We start from the raw sequence: 26007 nt of genomic DNA, 5'->3' as shown, positions 1-26007 counted from the left end.
GACGGGGGACGTGCCCGGCGGCTGGGTAGGAGGTGGCGGAGCAGCTGGAGGTGGCGGGGGCAGGTAGCGGCAGGCCGGGAGAGGAGCGGGTTGGGCCCCGGCGGAGGCGCAGTCCGGCTGCTTCGCCACCTCGGGTGCAGTCGCTCGACCTCCGCCGGCTTTGCCGGTAGTGGGGACGGTGAGTCAGATCTCGGGCACCCGCGGGTCGGGCGGGGGCGCTGGTGGTGGTGGTGGCGAGTCAGGAAATGACATCAGAGGCCTGTGCCTGGGGAGGGGAGGTCTCAGCCCAGCCGGGGCGGCGGGGGCGGCGGGGGCGGCGGGGGCGGCGGGACGGGGGCGGGAGGACCTTGGCAGAGCCTCGGGCCCGGGGTCCAGAGCAGGGCCCCTTCCTGGGGGAGTTTCCTGCCGGGTCCGCCCTCCCTGCCTCTCCCCGCCTCTCCCCGCCCCCCTCTCCGGGCCGCTCCTTGTATGGTCTGAGCGCCGCTCTCTTCCCGCCCCTTCCCTCCCTCCCTCTTCCCTGCGTCCCTCCCCGCCCAGCCTGGAGGCTGCTCGGGACCCGAACGCAGAGTCCTGGGACCCGGCTGCGAGGCGGCCACCCCAGACGCGGCGCGCACGCTCCAGCCGGCGGTGAGGAGTGGGGAACCGCTCGGCGGCAGCGCACGGGGAGGGGCGGGGGGGGGGTGCGGGCGCGGCGGGGAGCCGGGCCGGCTGGGGGTCCTCGGGCGGGCCGCGCGCGGCGTAACCTGGCCACCTCCCCCCAGCAGCCTGGCTTGGCCATGGCGGCCCCCCGCCCGCCTCCCGCGATCTCCGTCTCGGTCTCGGCTCCGGCTTTTTACGCCCCACAGAAGAAGTTCGGCCCGGTGGTGGCCCCAAAGCCCAAAGTAAATCCTTTCCGGCCCGGAGACAGCGAGCCTCCCTCGGCCGCCGGGGTCCAGCGCGCGCAGATGGGCCGGGTGGGCGAGATCCCCCCGCCGCCCCCTGAAGGTATGCGGCTGGGCTTGGGGGCTGAACCCCGGCGGGTATGCGCCGGGCCGGGGGCAGTGGTCTCGGGAGTTTGGGGGTCTGACTGCACGAAGGGGGCTGGGCGCAGCTAGCCTGTCCCGAGCAGATGTTCTTACCTCATCGTGGAGCTCATGGCTGGGAGCCAGGGCTCCTGGGACCGTTCCAAGTCCCCCGCCTGGGGGTGGGAGGCGGGAATGTGGGGCACGAATCTTCTCCTCTGGGTCCGTTTTCCCAAGTGTAACGGGAGCTGCATCACTCCACTGTCGAGTCCCCCGCCTTTATTGACCCAGTGCTCCCAGGGCGCCTGCCTCTCCCTTTCCTTCCCGCAAGCTCCGGGGCCCCGGGAGAGTTCTTGGGTTAGGGGTGAGAGTTGTAGAAGTAGAGTAGCTTGGGGAAGGGGTGGAGGGGTTGCCTGCAGACTGTCTTCTCACCAGACTGTCCTCTCTCGCTTTCCTACCTCAGACTTTCCCCTACCACCGCCTCCTGTCCTTGGTGATGGCGACGACTCAGAGGGTGCTCTAGGAGGTGCCTTCCCACCTCCCCCTCCGCCTGTGGAGGAACCGTTTCCCTCTGAGGCTCTGGAGGAGGAGATCTTTCCTTCCCCTCCGCCTCCGTTGGAGGAAGAGGGAGGGCCTGAGGCTGCCATACCTCCCCCACCACAGGTATGGGGGCTTGGGAGGGTAGGCTACAGTGGGACACCGCCAGGGAGGAGAGGCGAGTCCTTACGTCTGACCTCTGCACCTCTGGCCTGAGGGGGTTGATGTGGGAATGGAGACCTGGGATCCCTGCTCTGACCCCTGACCCTCTAGCCCAGGGAGAAGGTGAGCAGTATTGATTTGGAGATCGACTCTCTGTCCTCGCTGCTGGATGACATGACCAGGAATGATCCCTTCAAAGCCCGGGTAAGAGACGGGAGAGTAGGAAAGGCAGGGCAGGGAGGAAAGGCACCTGCCCCTCTAACGGAGCTTCTTTCCCTTCCCTCCCCTTCCTTGCAGGTGTCCTCTGGATATGTACCCCCACCAGTTGCCACTCCATTCATTCCCAAGTCCAGTACTAAGCCTGCAGCTGGGGGCACAGCACCCCTGCCTCCTTGGAAGTCCCCTTCTAGCTCCCAGCCTCTGCCCCAGGCCCAGGCTCAGGCTAAGCCTCCCAGTCAGACCCAGTTCCATGTGCAGCCCCAAGCCAAGCCTCAGGTGCAGCCCCAGCCCCAGGCTCATCCCCAGCCTGTGCCTTTGGCTAACATCCAGCCTCGAGGACCCCCAGCCCCATCTCCAGCCCCTAAGTTTTCCCCAGTCCCTCCCAAGTTTACTCCTGTGGCTTCCAAGTTCAGCCCTGGAGCCGCAGGTGGACCCGGGTCACAGCCCAGTCAGAAGTTGGGGTCCCCTGAACCTCCCTCTTCCAGTAGCACAGGCTCCCCTCAGCCCCCCAGCTTCACCTATGCTCAGCAGAAGGAGAAGCCCCAAGTGCAGGAGAAACAGCATCCGGTGCCCCCACCGGCTCAAAACCAAAATCAGGTGAGGAAGGGTGGGAGGACCAGGCTGAGACCAGGGAGCTGGGGAGGGGGCTAAGTCAGGAGCCAGAGAATGAGGGCAGAGGTGGCTTTAGAGAGTGAGGTGGACATGGAAACAGTGGGATAGGACTTTTGAGCCTCTGAAGTTGGCCTGGTGTGTGAGTGGTAAGAGAAAGTTCTCTGGAGGTTCTGGGTCTGGGTGGGGCCTTAAGGTGGACTTTTCCTTGCTCCCTGCCCACTAGAATGTTAAATGGAGGGATGAGATCATCACCGGTCCAATCTTGCTTCTTTCCCCTTCTTGGATTCTTGAGTTAATCTCTCTGCTGCTCTGAACCACTCTCAGTGCCCTGGGGCCCATCTGATGATAAGAGTCACAGTGTCAGTAAACACTGGCTGAGCCAGCGTCCGCTGAGTGCCAGGCACTGTGCTCTGTGCTCTGGAGGGAAGAGATCTCTCGAAGAGGTGAATTCTGAGTGAATCAGATGGGCCTGGGATAGAATTCCTGGCTCACAAGACCCTAGGCAAGTTGGGTGAACTTTGGCCTTCAGTTTCCCCACCGTAACCCTACACAGTGGTTCTGAAGATTAAGTGAGCTAACTCATAGAAAGGCCTGGGATCTCTATCTAGCTCTTGAATGCTAAGCATAGGAAAGTGATCATTCCTGTTTGACCATTTTTATCTTCTGGTGCAGGGGGCAAGATCTGAGTTGAGGGGACTCTGCCGGTCACATAGTCCTACAAACTGTCATGTTAGTCGATGGCACGAATGTGTTAGTGGGCAGGCACAGTTGGAGGGATGCAAGTGCCTGTGAGTTTTACAGAATTGCTGTTACAGGAGCTCCAGACAGGCATCAACATGGGAGGCTGCAGGTTAGGAAAGGTGTGACAGCCCTAGTGTACCTTGAAGGATTGGTGGGACTTGAGGTACCCGAGAGGAGAGGGAAGGGCATTTGGGAATGGCATGAACAAGACTCAGGGGCACAGTTATGCCGGGGTGTTTGGAGAAGAGAAAGTAGTTCCTATGGCAGTAAGGCAGAGCTGGACTTACAGAGATAGGTGGGGGCTTGAGGGAGGAGGAAGTAAGACAACACACCAAGGGAGCCTGTGCGTCCTGGGGAGTCGGTACTGGGTTTTAAGGAGTCATGTGGCCAGGTTGGAGGGCTGGTGACAGCTGTGCTTTTGGAAGCTTTGGGGGAAAATTTTCCAGCACAAGCATGGGCTAGAGGTGGGAGGTCAGTGATGCATGGGAGTTCACTCCTGGGTGACCGTGGTAGTGTTAGTTGCAGTGAAAAATAAAGCCCAGATACAAGAACTGTTAAAAAGGAAGAGCCTCCGGGCTTGGTAACCGATAAGCCAGTGGAAGAGGAGGGGTGTGTTGGGGAATGATGGTATTGCTCACAAAATAGAGAAGTCCAGATGGGGAAATGGTTTGGACGGGAAGAGGAGGGGCCCAGCTGTCAGTGTGTTGAGCAACAGGTTCCAGGAGGACTTGGTCTCAGCTGGAACTGTCATCTAGTTAGAAATGGAGGACTGGGTTTCAGGAGAGGGCCTCGAACTCTTGAGGAGCGTGTGATGATACCAGAGCAGCAGGGGCTGCTGAGGGGCCCAGGGGATGCTGAGAAGAGGAGCTGAGGGTCTAGCAGTTAGAACCTTGGGTGATGCTCAGGCTGGCCAGGTGGGAGGGGGAAGACTGGCAGCAGGAGGAAGAGGGTCACAAGTCAGGGCGGGGTCTCAAGACAGTGTGATGGGGGAGGAGTTCCTCAGCCAGGGTTTGAGGTGGACGAGGACTAAGGTCAGAGATTTGGCCATTCTGAAGTCCTAGATAACTTTGTTGTGGCCCTTTGGTGCCCTGTGTTGGGGACAGAGTGAAAGGAGGTGAGTCAGTCGGTGGTGAGAAATAGAGCTGCCAGAGTAGCCTGCCTTGCCCCCAGGTTGTCGGGGAGGCGAAGCAGCAGGGAAGAGAGCGCGCGCGTGTGAAAACCGGGAGGAAGAAGCTGTTGGAAGAGGGGTTCGTGATGCTTGCAAGCCGGGGCTGCTTCTGGCATGGCCTCCTGGAGGGAACATGGTGATGCCGCCGCCGCAGGCATTCCCAGAGAGCAAGGGCACTATGGCCACTGTGTTTCCTGGGAGAGGAGGAATGAGCAGGGAGCCGGAGCTGGCTGGCTTCCATCTTCTCAGTCATGTAGGAGGTGAGGTCATCGGTGAGCGAGGGGACGATGCAGTCGGGGGCTCTAGGAGATAGAAAGGTTTGGAACAGCTGCTGTGGGGAAGGCGACTGGGAATCTGCAGGAGCCAAATACCAGACAGCCCCCCTGGGGCTGAGGCTGGAGGGCACAGAGGGCGCTGCAGTGTTTTATGAGCTCACTCTGCAGTGTTCAGGGATCTCTCCACCTACTTCTGCAGCTGGGAGGCAGAAGCAGGAAGCGGGCAGTGGCATGAGCCAGGGTTGAGATGGGGCCAGCTAAGCCAGCGATGGTGGCTGAGGGCGGCATGAGTAGCTGCAAGGGCCTTGTTGAAATAGATGGTTCGGGGACCAGACCTGGGGGAGGCAAGCTGGAAGGTTTTGATGCACAAGATACCTGGGGACGGTCAGGAAGCAGAGGAACCTTTTCGGAGTTGGTGCATTCAGTAGGTACGGAGGGGGAAGGAGAAAGGAAGGTGATTGTTGGGAGGTCAAGACCAGGGTCTTGGAGGAAGATTTACTTGAGATGGGTGAATCTCGGGTTCAAAGTGTTCGTGGTGGAAGGTGCCCAAGACAGAAGGACATTTGGAGCTGTTGGAGTGGAAGAGCTAGGGGTCCGACCATGGATGTTGAGGCTGGGACATTGGTGCTGGCAGGCAGAGAGAGAAAACTATGGCTGGATGGAGTGGGTCTTGAAGGTGTGTGCATACCCATGGGGAGCTGATGTGTATGAATAGCTCATACTTAAAAGAATGGGATGGACACCTCAGGTGGCCCCAGAGAGCAAGGGCTGGCTGAGTGCCCTTCCTCTGTCCCCAAGATGCTAGGAAGGGAAGACTGGGAGAAGAGATGGGGAGGCTTACATTGGGGAAGGGGCTCCCAGGGGCCACAGTCATGGAAGGGCAGGAGGTGGTAGGAGTCTGGGGGGGAAAGGGCTAGGAGCTGGAGCCTCCATGAAGCCCTGCTTCCCCAGGCTGAGGACTGCTCTGGATGCATGCGGGTGTGAGTATGGGGGAACCAGGGCTGAGAGGGAGCTGGGAGGCTTTGAGGTTCCAGGCGTTACAGGAATGAAGGCATTGGCAGGTAGAACATTCAGTGGTTGGGGCCTCAGTCCTGGCTGGGCTTATCCAGTACAGAGAAAACCAACCTAGTGTTTCTGTTGGAGTGTCATAGAAATGCTGGTACAGGCCACACAGCCCCGGCACGGCTCAGGGTGACTGGCGGTGACCCCCAACCTTATCGGCACCCCCACCCCCGTCTCCAGCTCTCTTAGGATGCCATTAATAGAAGGGTAGGCAGGTCTGGCGAGTGGTCCTCTGAGGCCTACGGGGAAGGGAGTGGGGTCGGGTACTCCTGGACCCCTGCTTGGGGAGCTGGGGGCTGGGCCCAGAAGATGGCACTGGGGGTTTAACTTGTGATTCCCGCCTGTGTTGCATCCTCACGCTGACAGGGGCGCTTGGCGGCAGGCGGGCCGGGTAGGTGTGTGTGCACCTGGGTGCACATGCCATCACGTGCCAACCTCTCCTGTGGGGGGCCATGTCTGAGCATGCTCCGTGGACTTGACGCGTGGCCTGGTGTGTCGGGTGCTTCAGTAACCTCAGCTGCTGTGTGTGTGTGGCCTCTGTCTGCTCAGTTGTTCTGGCCTGTCCGTCACTGCCCCGGGGGGGTTTGGGCAAAGTGGGCGGAAGGGTCATCCCCTTCCCCTTGATCTTGTGGTGCTGGGGGTCAGGGAGGGAGGATGAGCAGCTTTCTGAGTCAAACCTGAGTGTCTGGGAGATGGGAGGGGAGTTAGTCTGTCTTGGAAGAAAGTGAGCAAGCTGGCTGGGGAAAGTTCTTAGAGAGGGTGGCCCTCGGGAGAGTATGAAGAGAGTGTTGGCGTTTCAGGGATGCTCCCCTGGGGCCCCAGGACCTCTGACTTTGAAGGAGGTGGAGGAGCTGGAGCAGCTGACCCAGCAGCTGATGCATGACATGGAGCACCCTCAGAGGCAGAACGTGGCTGTCAACGGTGAGCTCCCTGGAGAGCCATTGGGACCTCGCCCCTGGCCTTGCAGTGCTGGCCAGCACCTTGGCTCTGCTCCCTGTCGGGGTGGCTGGACCCTCGCGCGCTCCTTTCTCCTCTTTACTTCTGTCCTCTCCGGCCTTCCCAGAGTCCTGTGGTCGGTGCCGTCAGCCGCTGGCACGCACACAGCCCGCAGTCCGGGCTCTGGGGCAGCTGTTCCACATCACCTGCTTCACCTGCCACCAGTGTGAGCAGCAGCTTCAAGGACAGCAGTTCTACAGCCTGGAGGGGGCGCCCTACTGCGAGGGCTGCTACACTGTGAGTCCTGGTTGGGGCTGAGCGGTGCTGCCTGGAGCCCCCGCCAGCGGGTGGGGGGCAGTGCGGGGCAGATGTGCCCTCACGGCTGGTTTTTGGGTGCCAGTTCCCTGCCAATGCCCTACTGTTGCCTCCTTAGGACACTCTGGAGAAGTGCAACACGTGTGGGCAGCCCATCACTGACCGCATGCTGAGGGCCACGGGCAAAGCCTACCACCCGCAGTGCTTCACCTGTGTGGTCTGCGCCTGCCCCCTGGAAGGCACCTCCTTCATTGTGGACCAGGCCAACCGGCCCCACTGTGTACCTGACTACCACAAGTGAGGACCCACCTCCTGTCTCCTGGGCTCTTCTCTGAGGTTGTCTGAGAGTTCGGCTGCCCTCCCAAGTCCAAGACCACTCCACTGCTGGCCTTGCTCTCTGGTCCCACATTCTGTCCAACAGCAGGAGCCCCATTTGTCTGGATGTAGCTGTCCAGGGGTCTCAGAACTTGGTAGCAAGTCCCACTCCTGGTAGGGCCCCCTTGGCCTTGGGTTCACTGAGGCTTCTTTTGGGTGTGGTCTTAGGTTCAACCGTGTGTGCTGGAATGACTTCATTTCACACACAGGCTGGGCTCAGAAAGTTCTTTTGGAGATTAGCTTTTTGGAGTTCTGGTGTTCTAGAAACACTTTCCAAGGTGGCTACTTCCTAGGTCCTCAGCAGAATCCCACAGTGTATCTCGAAGTCGGAGCGGGAAGATTGCAGTCTCATTCCCACCTCTGCCAGTGTTGGAGGTGTACGTTTTCAGAATTCCACCTGACGTGTCCAGAACTTCACATCCCTCCCTCCACCCATCCCACCAGTGGAGCGGAGACACCTGCATGGCAGGAGAGGCTAGGGTCCCGGGTCCAGGCATGGGGGCTGGAGAAGGGCATCTTTGGCTGTGGTCTGTACCACCAGGTAAAGACCTCGTGGCAGAGGTCCCTGGAGTGGATGGGCCTTTGGGAAGGTGGGGGAAAGGCAGGAAATTCCCCTTGATAAGGGCCCTCGAAGGTGGCTTGTCTTAGGACTTCCCTGTTGAGTTTCCTCTGCCTAGGGATGTGAGGCAAGTGGGCCAAGATGTCTGCCCCATTGCCATGCAACCAGCATGTCTCCTTCCCTGCACTTTGATGGATAGCCCTGGGTACCCTGTGCCCCCATTCTGACTCCTGCCCCACTTTTGGGCCCCTCCAGGCAGTACGCCCCCAGGTGCTCTGTCTGCGAAGGACCCATCATGCCTGAGCCTGGCCGCGAGGAGACCGTGCGAGTGGTGGCTCTGGATAAGAACTTCCACATGAAGTGCTACAAGTGTGAGGTTGGCTGTGCCTCCGGCCCCCTGGGCTGGGTGGTGGTGGGGGCGATGCCCGAGCCTGCCCCATCCAGTGCTCCTGTCCTTGTGCAAGATGAGGGGGAGGGCTGTGGGGTCCCTGAGTTTGGATAAACCAAGAAAGAATGTGACCAGTGGGAGGTAAGGGGCTTGTGCTTTGCTATAGTGGAGGGGAAGGGGTAGGAGGATGTGCTGGGTAAAGTTAAAGGAAGCAGAGAAGGGAGCTGAGGCAGGTGGGAGAGGTGAGGTCCACGTCTTTCATTGGGTGGGTGCTTTGGAAATGGCTCTACCCACACTGCCTGCCTTGGGTGTGAGGGGTCTAGGGGACAAGAGGGGCAATAGAGGTGAGGCTAGGAGTTGGGGGTGCGTGTGGTTGGGGACATAGGAAGTGACCTGGATATCAGCCAAGCCATGAGGCATTTGGTCTTCCTACTTTAAAGATGGAGGTGTGGGGGGACACAGGGGCCTTCCACCAGCAGACTCTTTTTTCTGTCTCCCAGGACTGTGGGAAAGCGCTGTCCATCGAGGCGGATGACAATGGCTGCTTCCCCCTGGATGGCCATGTGCTCTGCCGGAAGTGCCACACTGCCAGAGCCCAGACCTGAGCAGGGGATGGGCGAGTCCCTTCCCCATCAGCGTACCACCCACACTGAGACCACCCTGCCCCCCCTTCAGTTATTTTTTTGATGTCCAGCCCCTCCTTCCATGCCAGCCCCCACCCCAGGATCCCAAGCACCCTGTCCGGGGGTCCCAGCACGGCCTAGGGCTGCGGAGTCCCAGCTCCGGGTTTCTAGCCCACCCCATCCCGCAGGGACCACGCACCATCCTCCAGGTGTACCCCACCTGTGGGGGCACCAGGTTGAGCGCTGCTGCTTTCACTGCTGCACCGATGCCCTTGGCTGGCGCCTGAGCAGCTGCGTCCTCTGCTTGCTGAGGCCAGGAGATGCCCTGACTCCAGGAGACTGGACTGGGCCGGGCAGACCGGCCTGGACATTCCCACTCACCCCCATGCTGCCAGGTTGTGGCTACAGCTACAAATAAAAAACCCTGTTTTCCAGAGTTCTTAGGAGTCAACTCTTCTGTGCCTACAGCCCTCATGGGTGGGTTGGAGGAAATAACAAGGATAAAGAAGCCAGGTGTAAAGGAGAAAACTATTTATTTACAAAAATATATATGTATATGTGTATATATTAAACCCTTCCCCAGGTCCCTCCCCCAATTACCTTTTTATTTCTACCCCCACCTCCCTTTTTAAAACAAAGGCCCCCAGGCCCAGAGGTGAGTTCCTCAGGGAAGGGTGGGCAGGAGCAGCACCAAAGGCCTACATCTCGTAGGTTGAGGGGAGGACTGTGGGGAGTGACCACAGCCCTCATCTTTGTGGGTGAAGGAGGGGCTCAGTCCTTGAAACCCTGAATACTGCAAAGAATGCGCTTCTGGTGTCCTGGCAGCGTGATCCCCATCTGTGCCAGGTCCCTGTGGGAGATGAAAGGGGAGTGTGAGTGTGGGCTTACCTCCCAGCAGTCCTCCCAGCCCAGGCCCGCAGGGTCCTCACTCAGCCGTCAGCTCCAGCACACACTCCATGGTGTCCAGCCCCGCTGAGCGGAAGTGCAGGATGTAGCGTTTCATGCGGATGGACTCCAGCCACTCCGGGACGCTGCGATAGGGGATCCCGTCCGAGCCGCTCAAGCTGGGCAGGCGAAGCGTCACCCTGTGGGATGCAGGGTACCTCAGTCCTGTGGGAGAGGCAGGTGCTGTCCTCTGCCTCCCCCCTCCAGCTTCCCTGACATTGGGGCTCAGCCCGTGCGCATCTGTAGCCAGCATTCAAGTTGGGTGTCTGAGCACAGAGATTATCTGGACTTTGTGGATTAGCCTGGCCATTGTCTGTGAACTCATTTCCTGGCCCAATTCCTGATCTGCTCAGGGCAATGGGCAGGCTGACAGTCCTGCTGCACTGACGGGCCCAGGGGTTAGTGGCCGCCCTGGGAGGCCTGCACACTAGCAGACCGCTAGCCCACCTTCCGTCAAGAGTGGCCAGTGCTGCCTGATCAGGGGCTGACGCGCAAGAGTCAACCATCCCAGCCGAGGGGACGCAGAAGGCAGGAGAGTGGAGGCCTGGGAAGCCGCACAGGCTCCTGCCATTGTTAGAGTGGCCCCCATGAATGCCAGGAGCAGCCACTGCTCGCCCCCTCCAAGCCCGGCTGTTATTCTTGCCCTCCGACACCCACAAGACAATGAGTGTTCCTGTGCTAAAGCCAACCACAGCCAAAACCATTAGCAAAGTAAATCTGCTGGGGGAAAAATGTTCAGCATTCCAGAAAGATTAGCACATGCACTCTCCAGTATACGAGGGAGTTGTGCTCCAAAAGATAGCTTCAAAAGTTGGAACTTGGAGCACATTTTCTCCCAGAAACAAGGTTATATATGGTGGTTTGATACAGAGGCTGGCATGCCAGGGCTGGCTTACTTGGTTAAGCATTCAAAGTCCAGCCTTGCCCATCTCCCCCACCTTACTCCTGCCACCAGTTCATTGTTCACATTCTGGTAACCTTTTTGGTAAAACACAATTCTGATCCTGCCCCTCCGATTTAAAAACTGGTCAACAGTTCTCCATGCTCAGGGTGAAGTGCAAACTTCTCAGCAGAGCTGGTCTTCCTGGCACTGACCCTGCCACCTCTCCAGCTTCATCTCTGGCCACGGGCCCAAAACAACGCTGCACTATTTGTAATCAGCCTGCCCTCTGCTCCCCAACCCATGCTGGCCGTGTGTCCTGGGAGACCCACAAGGCCGCGCGACATGCATCCCACCGGTACTTGCTGGTCTCTGTCTTCCCCACCCGGGACCAAGCTCCCTGGAGTCCATATCAGGTTGTCAGCACTGCTTCTATGGGCTTTCCATCTCTGTGCACTTGCTTCCTCTCTTCCGCCAAGCTAGGGCTAGACAGCTCTCCCATCAGGGTGGACTGTCCCCAAGGACGCTGACTACAGTCCTGCCTCAGGAGTATGCTGTGCTCTTCCCAGAAATCCACAGGCCCAGAACTCAGTGAATGTAGCTGAATGTCCACTTCCATTCTTGCAGGTCTGCCCTCTGAAAGCCCTTGCCCTCTCCAATGTGGGTACCTGGGATCAAAGTTGGCAATGGTCCGCAGGGAATGTGGGTTGGCAAGCAATTGTTCCAGGTGTGCCTTCAGCTGGTGGAAGGAGGGCCGACGGGCACGGTCATAGGCCCAGCAGTTCTTCATGAGTTCATAGAGAGGGGCAGGGCAGTCCACGGGAGGTGGCAGCCGGTACCCATCCTCAATGCTCTTCATTACCTGCAGTGGGGACGGGGTGCAGGCTTGAGGGAGAAGCTCACCTTCTCTGGTTGCCCCTGAGAAATCTCTGTTCACACAAGATAGAGGCAACTGAGCCTCTACCTGCCCCTGACAGTAGTAAAGAGAACAGGGAATAAGGCAAAGGGGACTGAGAACAAGAGTGCAGAAAAGCTGCAGGTCAGGAAGAAGGAATAGGATATTTGCAGGCAAGAGCCATGGGAGGATTTTGGGAGGAGATGAGAGGCGAGTTAGGGGTGACATGGGGGGAGAAGTACTCCAGGCTTACCTCTTGATTGCTCATCTCTCCATAGGGCTTGTCTCCAAAGCTTAGCACCTCCCACATCACAATCCCAAAGCTCCACACATCGCTGGCCGTGGTGAAGGTGCGATGGGCGATGGCTTCAGGGGCTGTCCAACGGATGGGGATCTTTCCTCCCTAATGGGGCATGTAGGACAGAAAGGTGACATGTTTCTGGGCATGGTGGGGGGAGGGGTGAGAAAACAACTGTCAAAGGGATAAGTAATTATTATGTCCACAAAAGCATGTGTCCTTACGCGTGCACGTGACTATATATATGGCACATAATTGCACGCACGCGTGTGTGCACGCGCGTGATGAGTACAGGGCTCTAACCTGGGTTTCATATGTGCCATCCAAATTGTCCAGGAGGCGGGTCAAGCCAAAGTCAGACACCTTGCAGCACAGGTTCTGACTAACTAGGATGTTCCTGGCGGCGAGGTCCCGGTGGACGTAACTGTGGTCACTGAGGTAGTTCATGCCAGCTGCGATGCCCTGCAGCATGGCCACCAGCTGCCCAGGGACCAGCTGGTCCTCCCGCTCCTGCAGCAGAGTGAGTGGGCAGGTTAGGGAATGGGCAGGGTCTCCTCTTCCCAAACCAGGAGCCAACCCCAGGGATCCATGGTGCACTCCCCTGCCCAGCTGGCTCTGCCCTCCTCACCCTCAGGAAGGCATCCAGGGCTCCATTCTCCATAAACTCTGTGATGATCATGATGGGCTTTTCTGAGACACAAAGCACACGTCAGCACGGCAGCCTCTGCCCCATCTTTACCCAGAACCAGACTTCCTGCCCTTGGCATCATATCTTCCCATCACTCCCAGTGGTCTCATGCCCTCCTTTCCTCCTCTTTCCCTCCCCATGCTCCAAGAGGCCGCTGCTCGTACTCTTTGTGACAACGCCTTCCAGGTGCAAAATGTGTGGGTGGTTGAACTGGCCCATGATAGTTGCCTCTCGAAGGAAGTTCCACCACTGGCCGTCTGGAGAGGTGTCCTTCAAGGTCTTGATCGCCACAGTCTTGCAGTCCTGGCTGGGGATTCTCAGAGTCCCTCGATATACTTCCCCAAACTCTCCTGGATGGAAAGAAAATAGGCCGTGGCCCGATGCCCTGTCAGGCTCCCCTGAGGGGACGGGGAACCATATCCTCCCAGTCCCCAGGTTCCTGTCTTCTCTGATCGAAGAAGAGGCTTGCCCTTGTTCTGCCACGGGGTTGGGCTGCCCTTCCTGGGAAGGGGACAGGAGTCTGGAAGAGGAGTATAGCTCTATGACCTGTCTAGGACTGTCTCCCACATGAGCATAGCTCTTGGCTAACAGGAGCTGCTTGGCAAATGCCCGGTGAAGGCGGTCGTGCGGTGGCTCTGGGCTGTGTTTACAAAGGGCAGGCGGGGCCAGGGCCAGCGCACCAATGACCAGGGAAGCTGACCATTGCCTCCTCTCTTCTGCAAAATCCTCCGGTCACAGCTCAGCTGGCATGGCTGCACAGTTGGCAAGGACACTGCCAGGCTTTGTTCTCCTGCTCAGATTCATTTCCTCTGCTGACCCAAGGGATCAGGGCAGCCCAAGGACACTGGGCCTCTGGTGGGGTAGAAGGTGGAGATTCAGAGGGAGGCTCTGAATCTCTCCCACATTTGGAATCATGTGAGAATATGCTGGGCCTGGGCATAGCGACCCTCTGTTGACAAGGATGACATGTGTAGGCTGTTCATCAGAAAGTCCACAACCACAGAAGCAGATTGTGTGGGGGGCAGGGTGGCTCTCAGACACCTGATAAGGGGGTTACAACATGACCACAGTGATTCAAGGAGAACATAGGGTAGAAGAGGGAAGGAACTCATCTAGGAGCTCTTGGGCCAGCTGAGAGGCTGGCTGGCTAGGAGCTCTGGGTTGCCACATAACAGGGGACCTGCCCAGCTCACCTTCCCCTATGACAGTGTCCACAATGAGCCAGCCTGGATCAAGCTCCTGGGTGAAGTCCAGGGCTCCCTGGGCAGGGTCCTCATATGCTTGGAGGTCCACATAAGGCTTCAGCCACAGCTTGTCCTCTGTGGGGAGAAGAGGGAGTGCTCAGCCACAGAAGCTCCAACTGCAAGGCTCAGGAGGGGTTTTTTGGGGGGTGGTGAGGAGAGGTGAGGCCAGAAGCACTCCCCAGCTTTCTCATTCTTCTGTTCCCTTAGGAGTCCCATTTTGGCTAAAGTGGGAGAAAGTCTCTGTAGCAATGGGGTCTTCCTCTGTCCATGTGCAAAGCTGTGTCCCTGCCCCCAGGGGCCCAGAGCACTGGGCCAGAACCTGGGCCTGAAAGCCGTTCACGGCCTCCAGTGACCTAATCTTCCCACGGCTCACTGACCACACTTCAAATTCCTTGCCCTTCCTCCTCACCCCTGCTAGCCATACTCCTCTAATCACTCACACCTCATTCACATTCACAGACAAGGCTCACTCTCACTCCTACACTTGGATGGATCACTGACTCCCCCTTTGGTGGGGCACCTAATGAGGTGACCAGTAGGAAGGCCACATGCCTTAGAGGACTTTAGGAAGCCTGCCAGCAATCCCTTTCCCGCTGAGCCTCAGTCCACAGACCTGGCCAGCCAGGATGGGGGAGGCTGCCCAGGGCCCGGGTGTCAGAACAGTGGCACCAAGAGCTACCAGGTAATTGCACAGAGCCTCTGGGGGGCTATCAGAACAAAGTTAATTAACCAAAGTTAATTAGGTAGCAAAACAGAAAAACCCTAGAGTCAACAGCCCCAACTTGTGCTCCCAGAGTTGGCCTACAAATGTGGGTTCTCTGGTTCCATCCCAGTGGTACTTCCCAATACCCTTCCCCACATATACACACACAGGTGCCCCCGGCTCACCTCAGTTCACTCACCTCGGTTCAAGTTGGCGACGCGATCACGTTGCCTCTGCCGGTGTCGCTGCTGGGTTTTCCTGTGGGGGTGAGGGGGCAGCTTCTTCAGAGTCTCGGCATGACCGCATGCACGCAAGGGCCTCTGGCTGGCTTTTTCCCACAAATGACAGGGGATGGGGGCATAGGATAGGGTGGGGGTATGCCAGAGCTTTCATACTAGGTGATGGGCAGGTTGCTGGGGCTGCCTTTGGGGCTCTGGCCAGGCCGAGGGAGCACAGAGGGTGGCCGGGGAGGGGCAGGGACAGCACCTGGAGCGGAAGAAGAGGATCCCAAGCAGCAGAGCGATAGCCAGCAGCAGCCCGAAGATGATGGCAACAATCTCTCCTCCGGTCAGGCCCCTGGAAACTGTGGCACATGGGATGAGGAAATTTGGAGGGCTCAGAGTCTACCGGGATGATGGAGGCTGAAAGGGCACACCCGGGGCAGGGCTCTCAGTGGGCCTCAGGTGTGTGTCCCCTCCCCAAGGAGATGGGTGTATGTGTGTGTGTGAAAGAGAGCCAGCACATGGAGGCCTCACGCTGGGACCACTCACTTGGGGAGGCCTACTGATGAGCACAAAACTGAGAGGTTAGCACATCTGATAGGGAGCTGGCTGGCAGCATCACATCAGAAGGTGTATCTGAGGAGATTATGAAGAGGCGGGGGCTTCGTGTGCCAATGTGTGGAGCTCTCCCTGCACCCTGGGCAGCTCCTGTGCGTCTGTGCACATGCATACAGGAAAGGGAAAGGTCACTGACTGGAGCACGGTCTGAGAAGCCTCAGAGGGATGACAGGTGCGTGTGTGTTTGGGGTAGAACACAGGAGAATCCACCCACCTGGAGGGCTTGTCCGAAACTCATGGTCAGGGGAGAAAGGACCAGGCCCTAGAGGGGTCAGCATTCGAACTCTGACAATGTACGTGGTGTCTGGCTGCAGTTCGGTCAGCAAGACCCTGGGTTCCAGAACCATCTGGTGCCGTTCTTCGTCCTGTTGATGAGAGCTACCCTTAACTGGGCGGTGCCAAGCCATACCTGGTGAAGGGGATGGGCAGTCTTGGGATCACATGGAGTGGGGTGGGTGGGGGATGGCCAGGGCGAGGGCTCTTTGTGGGCTTTTGTCCTGAGAAAGCTGCACAGTTCACTGTGGTCAGATTTCCCTCCATCCCATCACCCGGGCCAGGGATGCTGGGGTGTGCCCAGGCATGGACACTGGACACGGTCTCTCAGCTCCGCCCTCACCTGATTCAGCACATGTAGCTCATAGCTCAAGTTCCCCCCGGGGCTGCGGGGCCGGGATCCTGCCCAGGTCAGTTCCAGCTGCCGTGGCTCCTTCTTCACCAGCCTCAGGGACAGGCCTGACAGGGACTCTGTAAGTCGGGGGAGTTCCAGTGGGTTTGGAAAGAAAGAGGAAGTAACTTTAATGGCCTTTCGATTGCTTCCTGCCCATCCATTTGTCCCTGTGGTTCTAAGCCCTTCTGGTTTCTTCCAGTTCTGCCCTGGTTGCTCACCTGCGTGCCCCATGCTGATGCTCAGGGAGGCGCTGGCATGCGTGGAGGGGCCCAGCCCCGACACTCCATTCTGGGCCTCAACATTAAAGGTGTAGTTGGCATAGGGCTCAAGGCCGTTGACACGCACAGCCGGTACCGTGAGCCCACTGGCTCCCGGTGAAAAGCGCACACTTCCCCCACAGGGCTGGCAGGGTCCTCCGTCCACCGCTGCTCCCCGACACTGAGAACACCACACACTGTACCTCACATCCTGGCGCCCCCCCATATCTGCTGGGGGTTCCCAGCGCAGGGAGAGCTGAGTCCCCAAAACAGAGAAGCTCAGGTTTTGGGGAACTGAGGGGGGCCCTGTAAGGAGAAGAGGGGCCGTTAAGCTTTGCTCTCATCCAAGCTGCTGGCCCCTGCCTCCTTCCACTTCTGAAGACCGTGCTGGGAGATTTGATTCCAGAAATGAGGAATCAGCTCATTTCTGCATTCTTCTAGGGAAAGTAAGGCGCAAGGGAGGAGCTTTAAGGGTTTGTTGCTTTAAAGGATGCCCAGTATAAAAAAGCTCTGGAAAATTCCAACCTTAGCTTGGGCTCAACAATGGGCTGCACCTCCTTGCAGATAACCAAGCCCTGCCTCCTTGGACTCACGTGTGCATGACACCTGGGGGCCCTCCCCAGGGGCTCGGAAATGGCCGCTCTCACAGGGACAGATGGTGGCCCCCTCAGACTCTGCTGTGCTGTGTCCGGGACACTTGAGACAATGGGGTACATCTGTGTCCGCTCGGTAGGAGCCGCTAGGGCAAGCTGGAGAGAGAATGCAGGAGAGCCGTGGATGTCCAGTTTTTACGGGCAGACTCCTCCCCATTCAACCCCTCTCCCCCAAGCCTTTGTACCAGAAACACCCTACATGTGTCTCCTTGGGGGACAGGCATCCTTCCCTCCCCCGAGCGGCCTCTGCGTGTCCTCACCCCCTCCTCAAGGTTCCTTACCCAGGCATCCTTCACCGTTGCCGTCTTCCTCATAGCCTGGCTCACAGTGGCACTGCCCCACGGGCACCAACCACTCACCGTCGGGGCTGCAGTGCATGCGGGGTGCCCCTGAGGGGCCAGGGCCGGCCTGGGCATGGGGCAAGCAGGCCCCTCCCACTTCCACCAACCCGCCTGGGCCAGGGAGAGTGTCGGGGAACCGGGCCAAGCCGTGCACAGCCTCGGGACAGCGCTGGTAGAACACCCTCACAGACACCAGGGCCACACAGGCACCTGGGTTGTGGAAAGCGAGGTAAAGGCCTCTGCGGGTCAGGCGGCCCAAGGAGCAGCGCTCCACATTCAGTTTCACCGCACCAGACGCCAGGTCTCGGATGGTGAAGCTCTGGTCTGCAGCCACAGTGGTTACCTGGGAAGGAGCAGGGGGAAAGGGGGTATGGCGGAGTCATGCTTCATTTCCATGGAACAGAAAACGATTGTTTGTGTAATTCTTCATAGTTTACACGTCCATAAACCAAGGGCTTATTACCTGTGGGCTAGTGAGCTAAGCATCTGATGTGTGTTATGCTCTTTGGGTCCATACAATAAACCTACGAGGCAGAATGGATTACCAGCCCCACTTGACAGACAGAGAAATTAAGGCTAAGAGAGGTTCCAGACCTCGTCCAAGATCACACAGTCACTACATGACGGGACTGGAATCCAGGCCGTGAGACGCCATAGCCCATATAATTTCCATTACTCGAAGGTGTTCCCAACCTCTGTGCCAATGAGGTGATCAGTTATAGAGTGCATCATCATTAATTTATTACTAATAACAAACTTTACAACATCTTCCCTTTGGAAAAAAAATGCGAGCACTTCCTATGATAATATGCTCTGTATACCTCCGCCTTCCAGTGCGTTTTCCCGAGCAGGAAAGAAACGGATGCAGTTAGAGAGCCAGCCTGTGTAGGGAGAACGGTCTCCCTACACAACTCCACGCGGACTTGCAGGGGCCTATCGCACACCAGCGCCCTGCGTGCTGATAGCAAAGTCCAAATACCTCCTCCCAGCCTCCGCCAGGGAAGGCTGTTAGCTCAGCGGAGGCTGGCCTCTGCAACGGGCGAGGCTGCCACTGGGAGCAACACTCTTTCTCACAGGGAAACTTGGGAGGGGGTAAGCTGAGCCCGAAGATGGGACACGGAAGAAAAGGCACAGCGGCTCCTCCTTATCCGCAGGCTGGCTTTTGGGGCTGCACGTGTTAACCACGGCGGTCAGCCACCGCCGAAACAGGTGATCCCCCTTCCGACCTTTCGTGAGAAGGTCAACAGCAGCCTCACGCTGCGCACGTCATTGTGTCATCACGCCGCAAGCCCAACGTCACGCCGCAAGCCCAGCGTCACGCCGCAAGCCCAGCGTCACGCCGCAAGCCCAGCGTCACGCCGCAAGCCCAGCGTCAGGACTCAACACCTCGCCGCTGGCCTCACGTCATCTCCTCACAGGGCGCTTTGTCAGCTCACGGCATCACCAGAAGGAAAAGGGTGAGTACCCAACAATGGGATATTGAGAGAGAGAGAGACAGAGATGGAGAGAGACCGACAGGGTAAGAGACTACAGTCTGAAGACCTCTGTCACCGTATACTGCTCTAACTGTCGTCGTTCTTTACTAGTTACTGTTAGCCCTCTCCTGCGGTGCCTCGTGTGCGCAGGGATGGGTGCACGGAAACAACACAGCACGTCTGGCGTGCAGTACTGCCCGCGGCTCCGGCATCCAGCGGGGGTTCTGGGACGTGCGCCCCCCGGCTAAGGGGGGGGGGGGCTGCTCTACTCACATCCACCCCTTCTGAGCTCTAGGCCCACATTCTCCTCCTTATTCGACACCTAGACCCTCTTTGTTTCTGCCACTTTGCCTTTTCCTTAGCGGAGCGGGGTCACAGGGAGGAGGGAGGCAGGAACCAGCGTTAGGACCGAACGGCGGGGGTCTCAAAGCACCTTCTGGAACAAGGGCCGTCGGAGCTGGATGCCTACGTCCTGGTCACTCTCCATGTAGAGGAGGTTGAAGGTCTCCTTGCAGCCGAGAGGCCCGGCTCCCCCGGGGAAACTCTTGCAGTCCCTCACGGTGAACTGCAGCTCCACATGGACCCGAGAAGCTTCCTCCCCTCGGTAAATCCAGTTGGAGCGCAGCCAGTGGTCAGTGTCTCCGCCTGCCTGCACGGGGCAGTCCTGGTACATGTAGAGGGGCGTCCCGTTCAGTATCTGCTGCACCTCACTCCACTGCGGGAGGAAAATCCCAGTCAGGCTCCAAGTCAGCACGTGCTCCCCAAACTCTGGTTTTCTGGAGCTGATGATGGGGAAGCTGTTGTCAGGGCTCCAGGGCTTCATGCTACTTGTCCTGCTCTCTTCCCACCCCTGGGCCCAAGGAAGGTCAGTTAAATGTTTGGGGTGAGGAGCTACTGAGATATGCAGGACAGGCAAGACAATACCCCCTTATGATCTGCAGCCTTGGATGTGTCCACTCCCAACTGAAGTTTGAGCACCAGTTTTTACTGGCTCTCATCAGCAGAGCTCTCAAGTGCCCTAAAGGGAGACCGTTATGGCATAAGCCCAGTCCAAAACCTCTCTGCCTATTTGTTCAGAGAAGAGGCTACTGCATTTAATATCAAGGCCCCTAAGCTTTTGGAGGGCAAGAACAGGCACAGCACTCTTCTGTATAGGGGGAACTCACCCTCTCTAATATTCCTTCCAGTTATGGTCACTATCAAAATCAACAACAGACAGGACTGGGTGGACTCCTGGACACCATGCAGTCCACGCCCCCTTAACTGCTTTTACTTTAAAATGATTTTTTAAACTTACTAATAATCATAGCACGAACGGGCCACTCACCGTTGTAAGCACTTTCCATGAGGAAACTGAGTCACAGCAAGGTTAAAGGACTTGCCCTATGCCCTCAGTTGTTAAGAGGCTGAGCTGGGGCATGTACCCAGGCACTCTAGGTTCAAGTTTATGCTCTTGATCATTATGTCTCTACGCACTTGTTAGTCAAAGTCAGAGAACATATATAGTGTAAAGTGGATGTCCTCTCACCCGACTACCCCTTCACAGGGAGCCACTCTGAACGACTTGGAATAAAGCTCACCACACCATTTTCAGTACCTCTATAGAAATGGCTGAAGACTTTGTGTGGATGTGTTTTTAATGTATATATATTTTTAAAACAAGTGCTATTTTGTAACCTGCTTTTTGCTCTTATCTTAACAAATAAAGTTTTTGAAAGATGTTCATAAGTGGGGCCTGGGTGACCCAGTCAGTTAAGCATCTGCCTTCAGCTCAGGTCATGATCTCAGGGTTCTGGGATCGAGCTCAGTGGAGAATCTGCCTCTCCCCCCGCTCGTACTCTCTCCCCACTAGTGCTCTTGCTTGCTCTCTCTCTCTCAAATAAATAAATAAAATCTTAAAAAAAGATGTTCACAAGAGTATAAACAGACCTACTAATTCTTTTTAGCAATCCACAAAATAGTATTCTATTGTATGAATGAACTATAATTCATTTAATCATTCACCTATTGTTGGACATTTAGGTAGTTTCTAGTTTTATTTTTTTTTAAGAAAACATGTACAGATTTCTACAAGATTTCTGTAGAACTGCTGTATCAAAGGAGAAGTATTATAAATGTTTAAAGAAGATACTGTCAAATTGGCCTCCAAAAAGGATTTATCAATTTACACTTTTACCACCAATGCATGAGGCCCCATTTTTTGAAAACCTGAATATTAACGATCTCTTTACTTTTGGCCTATCTTATGGACACAAACACAGCTTCTTGCCATTTTAATTTACATTTTTTTGAGAAGGAGGTTTTGCATTTCTAATTTGTTCACTGGCTATTTCTATTTCTATGTAATTATCTGTTCCTAAACTTTGCCTGCTAGCCTGTTCTTATCTTTTTGGAGTATGCATTTGGATGAGGCTTTTTTTTTTTTTTTACATTATAAATGTTAATCATTTGCTTGAAATATGTTTCAAATGTTTTCTTCCCATCATGCCACTTAATTTGCTAATGATGTCTCTGATGTTGGTACCTTAAAAATTTCACATAATAACATCTCTCTTCTCTCCTTATGATTTCTGGATTATGTACTTTGCTTGGAAAGCTCTCCCATCCCAAGCTTATAAAGATCTTCTATATTTTCTCCTAATATTTTTGTAGGTTTGGTTTTTAGGTTTAGATTTGAATCTCCCTAGCATTTGTATTTTTGTGTATAGTGTGAAATGGAGATGTAACTTTACAGCATTCTTCTAACTTGTCTTCTTTTTAAAATTATGGACATCTGAATGTCAATTTACTATCTAGTCTATACTTTGCACATTGATTTGCAATTCCAATGTTATCACATACTAAAGTCTCATGTATGTGGGTTTTCTATTCTGTTCCATTGACCTGGGTATTCTTGTGCAATGTCACATGTTTTAATTATAGGTGATGTATTGTATGTTCTGATATCTAGTAGGACAAGTATTCTATTCCATTATTCTTTTTCAAAAATTCTCAGCCATTCTTATGTATTTTTTTCTGCTAGATGGATTTAAGAAAGGAGCTCTCAATCCTATAAAATCTTCCGTTGATATTTTGGTTGCAACCCCTTTATCTTATAGTGGAGTCTGAGGCCCTCAGAATATCTCCTTTTCCAAGGGTGTTCATTGCTACACTCATCTCTGGGAAAAGGCAAGAGAAAGCACCATTAACTAAGAATTGGGTGGGGTGGGGCAGGGGCAGAAATCCATGAGGTATAGTTCAAAGATTGGGCAAGGGAGTCCCGGCAGTGAAGGCATGCAGGACCTGTTCTCAAGAGGAAGTATGATGGGGAAGCCCAAGTGGAAGGCCTGGGATGGAGGTCAGGTGGAAGGGTAGTAGGTGGTTAATGTGCAGCTCATTAGCTAGATTGCCATAGCTGCGGCTGGAGCCAGGCACAGATGTTCCCAGCTGTAACTTGCCTCTCCCAGTCCCAGCAGTGACAGATGGGGGAGAACCAGCTGCCTAGGATCAGGTGCAAGAATCCTTTTGCTTATCATTTAGGCTGCTGGCTGCTCCATGGGTACATTCTGGGGAGCCTGAATTTGCGTGTGTGTGTGTGTGTGTGTGTGTGTGTGTGTGTGTGTGTGTGTGTTGAAAAGATAAGGAGGGGAGGGGGCAAGGTAGACATCAGGAGTATGTGACTGGGGCTGTCTCTGTGCCCTTCTGGTGCAAAGCTGTTTGGCTTGAGCCGCAAAAGGGGTCTTGCTTCCACTCCAGCCCAATAAGGGAAGAGTTACTTGGTTGGGGACAGCTGGTGCCTACTTGGTGGGGGGTGAAGGCCTGTGGGAGCCAGCAAATGGACCTGCAGCCCTCATTGTGGAGTGATTAGCTGGTTTATGAGATGAGGCACCTATTACGGCTGGCCTAATCCAGGATTTTCCAAGCAGCCCCTCCTGTAGGATACATTATGGTTTAGTCTATTAATTCTAATTATAGGCCACTCTGTGGGAGAACGAAGAGTAGAGCCAGGACCCTAGGACCCAGAGGGAAAGTAAGCAAGTGACCCCAATCCCAGAAATAGAGGCTGCATTCCTACTGGAATAGGAAGGGGAAAGGGATCCAGGACTAGAGGGGAGGAGGGCCTGAGGCCAAACTCCTGAAAGCTGAGGCCAAAGAGGTCAGCCTCCCATGGTTCTGTGGCTGGCTCTGCTGAGTGGTGGAAGGTGCTCTGGGACTCACAAAAACCTACTTCTGTTCACAAGGTTTTAGGAACACCCAAGAGGGAAGGGACTTGGAGCAGGTTCAGACAGCTGGAATGCATGGTGTGCCTGGGCTGGGGAGGATGGAGGAGGTGCCAAGGGCTCAGGACCTCTAGTGGGGGGAGCGTTTAACTTTGGGGAGGCAAACACCCTTTAAAGAGTTAGGTGAAAACTTTGGCTCTCCTCTCCATATACATATACACAATTTAGAATATACACTTTTATGGAGTTCCCTGACCCTCTGAAGCCTATCTGTGCAACTCTATTGGGACAGATGAGACCTCAAACTGAGGTCACATCTGGTGTTTTGGTTCGTAACCCTCAACCATCTCTAGTATGGCTCATCCTCTCCCTGGGTGATGTGGGCTCATCAACCCCAAGTTCTAAGTATTCAGCCCTCTCTCGCTGGAATAAGGAGGGAGGGAGCCAGGCATTGAAGCGTTTTTCATGGGGCGAAGCCTAACCCCCCCCCCCCAAAATGTCCCATTCAGGAGGCTCTGACTCACCTCCCCTCCCCCTCCCTGAGGAGACACTTCCAGTTTTTCCTGCTCTTTTCTCTGTTCCTCCACCCACCTCTCCGCCCATTTCCCACTGGCCTGCAGCTTTGAGCCTTCCCTCCCCTGACACTTACCCCATCCTCTGGGGGATCCAGCAGCCAGCCCAGCTCTCCCTGTGCTGTGCTTGTGTCCATCAGAGTGACTGAAGTAGGGAGAAAAGGGGCCTGTTACCTCTGGGGGAGGAGGCCCTACACCGTGCAATCCACATTCCTCCTCCCGGGCCCCCAGCCCCAAAGCTTCCACATCCTGCTCCTAACAGCTGCGACTTCCTGAGGTTTAGCCCAGGAAGAAGGAGTGAAGAGCTCTAGGGATTAGTCTGTCTTCCTCCAGAGTGTGAAGGGAAGAAGGCAGAGTCGGGGAAGGGCTGGGGCAAGGACTGGACGTCTGGATCTTTGGCCAAAGTCAAGGCAGGAAGTGTTGGGAAGAGCAGCCACACACAAGACTTGCACCCTCTTATTCAGCAGGGGCTGGTGCTGCCTGGGGGATCCACCTGCTGCAGAACTGGAAGGGTGGATAGGCAAAAGAAAATCTCAGCCCCTGGAGGTCATAAGTGGTTAGGGTGTGGACAGGGGACCTTCGAGGGGGTTCCTGGATGGGGAGGCTGGCTTCTACTGGCAAAGGGCCTGCTCTTTCTGTGGTTGGGGGTGCGCAGTGTGGGTACAAGGCATAGCTGAGTCTGGGAGGTAGCGCCAGAGAGGGTGTGCAAGCCTTCACATGGAAGGCTTGACCTGTACATCTGGGAACCCTGCACCCCAAGTTCTAATCCATCCCCCAGCATCAGGTCCCTCTGTCCTCGGGCCTAGGATGGCATAAAGCGACCTCCCACCCCTGACTTCATATGGTCCGGATCTCTGGCTTGGGCAACTGAGGCTAAGACCGCCTGGGAATGAGGGATCTCCATGATCCCTGGGGTGGGGGTCTGGACGCTGCCTCCCCGCAGCGGTCAGGAGCTTCCTCCCCACCACCAGGCACAAACTGTAGGCTAGGGTGACTGACCCGGGAAAGCAGTTGTTTGGGGGGTCAAAGACCAAAGTCTGGCCTGGCCAGTCGGTCGCCTGGCTGCGGGGCAAAACAAGAGCGCTGGAGAGGGGGGCGCGGAGAGGGCCTCCTCCGGAATGCCGGCTCCTGGACGAGGATGCCGGCCGAGCCCCAGAGGAGGGAGTGGGGGCGGGAGCGGGGGTCGGTACCTTCCTTGGCGCGCGCCCCTGGGGGCAGCGGGGCGCAGAGCAGCAGCAGCAGCCCAAGCCCCAGGGGCCAGCGCCGCTCCATGGCGCCGGGCCGGGACCTGGGACCTCGGCCCAGACGGCTGGGTCAGGTCGCGAGGACTGGAATAGAAGGGAGGGCCGGGCGGGGGTGGGGGGCGGGGCCAGCGCCAGGGGCGGAGCCCGGCCTCACCTGGATCACCTTCTTAAAGGGACAGTAGGGCAGGAAGGAAACTTGTTGGACAGGTAATAAACTTCAAAACTGGAGGCGTCTTGACCGGACTGGGACTGCGGGCGCCGCCTAGTGAGTGGGATTAGGAATTGACTAGCCCGGTTCTAACCCTAAACCCAACCCAGTCTTGATCCAGCCTTTAACCTAATTCTACCTCTGACTTGAACTACACCTCTACCTTTCTAAAGGTCTAGCAACGTAATAGGCACCGGGGAAGGCAGGGTTTTATGCTGCAGTAGGGGAGAGTTAGATAACCATAGTGCAAGGTGGGCTACAACTCTTAGAGAAGCGAGGGGCTTGAAAGAGGAAGCAAGCCCAGCCTTCAAGGCTCTTTAGGTAAGTCTTCAGGGAGTAGACGGTGTGAGCTGGGTTTTCAGTGTCAGAGATTGGGAAAGGCAAGGGCCTGAGGCAGGGATCCTCAAGGTGCACTCTGGGAGTGGTAAATGGACCAGTCTGACTGCTGGGGCATGGGATTTGTCTTGGGAGCAGGGCAGAAAGGCAGGTGTGGCCAGAGCAGGGAAGGTCTTGGTAAACACGTTACCATGCACTTCACAGAGCAAAAGAGAGGACTCCGTGAAGGGTTCTCAGCACAAGTGTTGAGAGGGAGCAGGTCCAGTTGCTTTAGCCCTATCGGGAGACAATTCACATCCTTCCCATACTCTTGGAGTCTGTCTTACATTATATTTAACAAATGTTTATTCACTTTCTAGTCTGCACACATCAAGCTCTGAGAGAATCAAAGAAGGGTAAGATAGTTCCTGCCCTAAACAAGCTATTGGTCGGAGGAGCGTTGAGGGCTAGGGCGTAAAGCAAATGCATATGACTAAAATGACAGGCAGGAGTAGACCCCAGCTGAGGTGTGAAATGGGAGTGATGGTGGCTCAAAGGGGAGTGATGGATCCACTGAGGATGGTGGAGGCTCCAATCCTAGGTGCTCTCCT

At 56.1% G+C, this 26007-nt stretch overlaps 2 protein-coding genes across 3 annotated transcripts; one reads left to right on the top strand and one right to left on the bottom strand.

The window, feature by feature from the left end:
- The first annotated feature begins 518 nt into the window (after positions 1-518).
- On the top strand, positions 519-9403 carry LOC111152076 (zyxin). Of its 2 annotated transcripts, none has more exons than XM_022510371.1 (10): positions 519-627; positions 765-984; positions 1465-1664; positions 1812-1904; positions 1998-2516; positions 6578-6698; positions 6841-7010; positions 7147-7325; positions 8218-8338; positions 8851-9403. In XM_022510371.1, exons 2-10 carry the CDS (start codon positions 777-779, stop codon positions 8953-8955), a joined length of 1716 nt encoding a protein of 571 aa, XP_022366079.1. In that variant the 5' UTR covers positions 519-627; positions 765-776; the 3' UTR covers positions 8956-9403. The 2 variants fall into 2 exon arrangements, with proteins under 2 accessions (XP_022366079.1, XP_022366080.1); XM_022510372.1 differs by having other exon boundaries at positions 762-984; positions 8851-9152.
- Positions 9404-9519: 116 nt separating this feature from the next.
- LOC111152075 (EPH receptor A1) lies at positions 9520-24901 on the bottom strand. The gene is made up of 18 exons (XM_022510370.1): positions 24820-24901; positions 23707-23774; positions 19292-19573; positions 17324-17726; positions 16983-17138; positions 16351-16695; positions 16082-16209; positions 15680-15830; positions 15113-15209; positions 14826-14884; positions 13873-13998; positions 12844-13029; positions 12620-12681; positions 12295-12501; positions 11947-12096; positions 11467-11660; positions 9903-10058; positions 9520-9823 (listed from the first exon to the last, which is right to left on the bottom strand). The coding sequence occupies exons 1-18, from the start codon at positions 24899-24901 to the stop codon at positions 9745-9747; spliced, it is 2931 nt and encodes a 976-aa protein (XP_022366078.1). The 3' UTR covers positions 9520-9744.
- Between the last annotated feature and the right edge of the window lie 1106 nt (positions 24902-26007).

Source organism: Enhydra lutris, unplaced genomic scaffold (genome assembly GCF_002288905.1).
Source record: "Enhydra lutris kenyoni isolate GAN:26980312 unplaced genomic scaffold, ASM228890v2 scaffoldscaffold27, whole genome shotgun sequence".
Classification (NCBI taxonomy): Eukaryota; Metazoa; Chordata; class Mammalia; order Carnivora; family Mustelidae; genus Enhydra; species Enhydra lutris.
Note: the sequence above shows the minus strand (reverse complement) of the source record. Positions and strands in the feature narration are given on the sequence as shown.